At 44.7% G+C, this 2,865-nt stretch overlaps 1 protein-coding gene across 1 annotated transcript; it reads right to left on the bottom strand.

Annotated features, from left to right (window-relative positions):
• Positions 1 to 218: 218 nt before the first annotated feature.
• On the bottom strand, positions 219 to 2,467 carry LOC132304680 (uncharacterized). Its single transcript, XM_059802415.1, has 3 exons — positions 1,796 to 2,467; positions 1,050 to 1,592; positions 219 to 653 (listed from the first exon to the last, which is right to left on the bottom strand). Exons 1-3 carry the CDS (start codon positions 2,465 to 2,467, stop codon positions 219 to 221), a joined length of 1,650 nt encoding a protein of 549 aa, XP_059658398.1.
• Between the last annotated feature and the right edge of the window lie 398 nt (positions 2,468 to 2,865).

Here is a 2,865-nt window from a genome sequence, read left to right as displayed (position 1 = left end):
TAACCCCTCATCTTTTTACGAGGGAAGTAGATTACTATGAGCTTCACTTATCTCACCCTTTAACAAGGGAAGTAGATTAATACGAGCTCCACCCAGGTCACCCTTTAACAGGGAAGTAGATTAATATGAGCTTCACTCAGCTCACCCTTTAACAAGGGAAGTAGTTAACCCCTCATCTTTTTACAGAGGGAAGAAGATGAAGCTGACCCTTCATTCTTTTAAGGGGGAAAGAGGTATGGTCTTGACATGGGAGTCATCTCCTCTGACGGTTGTCTCGGGATGTTGGCAAATCGTTGACACTTGTCGCACTTTTGAACGAAGTCAAGTGCATCTTTCTGCATGGTGGGCCAATAGTATCCTAGTCGGATGGCCTTGTTAGTAAGTGACCTACCCCCAGCATGGTTTCCACAAACTCCTAGGTGGATCTCCCTTAAAATGTAGTCAGCTTCCTCGCTAGAAACGCATCGTAAATACGGTATGGAGAAGCTTCTCTTGTTGAGCACCCCTTTGATAAGCGGATACCTAGCTGCCCGCATCTTGACCTTTCGAGCTTCTGCTCGGTCTGTTGGTAGCACCCCATCCTTGATATATCTGATGATAGGATCTGCCCATTCCACACTCAATATCGCTTGTTGCACTTCAATTTGTCTCTCCTGAGATATAGATGGTTCGTCCAAATATTCCAGTGGTATATTCTTATTGATCTCAGGTTCAATGTAGTAACTAGCCGGGCTAAAGCGTCTGCTTTCCCATTCTCTTCTTGTGGTATTTGATGAATTGAGAATCTTTGGAAGTGATTCTTTAATTCCTTCACCTTTTGTAGGTAACTCTTCATCTTCTCGTCTCGTGCCTCATATTCCGCTTGAACTTGTCCAGCGACCAGCTCGGAGTCGGTGTAATTGCTCAACCCTTAGGACATTTGCCACTTTTAATCCTGCTATCAAGGCTTCGTACTCTGCTTTGTTGTTGGTTGCGTTGAAACCAAACCGAAGTGCGTACTATATACTTTTTCCCTCTGGGGAGACAAGAACAAGCCCGGCTCCGCTAACCTGAACATTAGATGACCCATCCACAAACAAGTCCCAGACTACTTCTGGGCCCATCTGCTCACTTAAATCTGGTTCTGTCGAAAATTGGGGTTGTTTCTCCTCTTCTGGAGGGGTAAACTCGGCTAAGAAATCAGCCAACACCTGAGCCTTTACTGCTGTTCTTGGCTTATATTGAATGTCGAACTCTTCTAACTCTACTGACCACTTCATCAGTCGACCAGAGCTTTCTGGCTTGTGTAGGACCTGTCGAAGGGGTTGATCTGTTAGGACCACTATCGTATGCGCTTGAAAGTATGATCTCAGTTTCCTGGCGGACACAATTAAAGCAAAGACCAACTGTTCCATCCTTGGATATCTTTCCTCTGCACCCCTAAGTGTTTTGCTCACGAAGTATACTGGCCTTTGGTCCCCTTCTTCTTCTTGTATCAGAGCTGAACTGACAGCTGTCGTGGAGACTGCAAGGTATATGTATAGTTCCTCTCCCGGTATGGTTCGAGACAGTAGTGGGGGAGAACTAAGGTATTGTTTTAGTTCTTTGAACGCCTGCTCACACTCTGGGGTCCATTCAAACGCATTCCTTAGCACACGAAAGAAAGGTAGACACTTGTCAGTTGACCGAGAGATTAGCCTACTCAAGGCAGCAATCTTCCCTGTTAGTCATTGCAGATCCTTGGTTGATCTTGTCATCTCATGTCAATGACTGCTCGGATCTTCTCTGGATTGGCCTCAATTCCTCTTCTGCTTACCATATATCCCAAGAACTTTCCTGAGGAAACCCCAAAGGCACACTTGCTGGGGTTGAGTTTCATCTTATGCCTCCTAAGTACCTCGAAGGTCTCCTGCAGGTCAGTAAAATGGTCTTCAGCTTTTAAGCTTTTCACCAACATGTCATCAATATATACCTCCATGTTTCTACCAATTTGATGCTTAAACATTGCATTCACTAGCCTTTGGTATGTTGCACCAGCGTTCTTGAGCCCAAACGGCATTACTTTGTAACAGTACAAACCTCTATCAGTGATGAAGGCCATTTTTTCTCTATCTGAGGTGTACATAGATATCTGGTTATATCCAGAATATGCATTCATGAAACTTAATAGTTTGTGTCCAGCCGTTCCCTCAACGAGCATATCGATTCTTGGGAGAGGAAAGCTGTCATTCGGGCAAGCTTTGTTAAGGTCGGTGAAATCCACACATAGCCTCCACTTTCCATTTGCCTTCTTCACTAAGACCACATTTTCCAGCCAGTCGGGGTAGTACACCTCTTGAATAAAGTCGACTTTTAAGAGCTTTTCCACCTCTTCTGATATAGCCTGATTCCTTTCTGGAACGAAAGTCCTCCTCTTTTGTCTGACAGGTTTAAAGTCAGGATTTACATTTAAGCGGTACTCCATGATAGTGGGGTCTATACCCGGCATGTCTTCATGGACCCATGTAAATACGTCTCGATTCTTCCTGAGGAATTGAGTAAGTTTATCTTTGATACCTGGGGGGAGTAAAGACCCTATACTCACTTTTTTCTCGGGCTCACCATCACCAAGGATGACCTCTTCTAGCTCTTCTGTAGGTTCCGCTCTATGAAAGTCTGGTCTATCTTTCCCTTCCAGCCCTTCAATCGTAAATGCCTCTTGCGATTTTGTTTTCTGAGAGAGGCGACATAACATTCGCGAGCTATTGTTTGGTCCCCTTTTAGCTCTCCCATACCATATTTAGTTGGGAAACACATCAGGAGATGGTAAGTGGACGTGATTGCTTTCATGGCATTCAATGTTGTCCTCCCCGGGATAAAATTATACGATGATGGGCAGTCCACCAC

Source organism: Cornus florida, unplaced genomic scaffold, assembly GCF_030987335.1.
Source record: "Cornus florida cultivar Cherokee Brave unplaced genomic scaffold, ASM3098733v1 CherokeeBrave_3.0.0_Hap2_Chr04, whole genome shotgun sequence".
Lineage (NCBI taxonomy): Eukaryota > Viridiplantae > Streptophyta > Magnoliopsida > Cornales > Cornaceae > Cornus > Cornus florida.
This window is presented reverse-complemented; position numbering and strand designations above follow the sequence as displayed.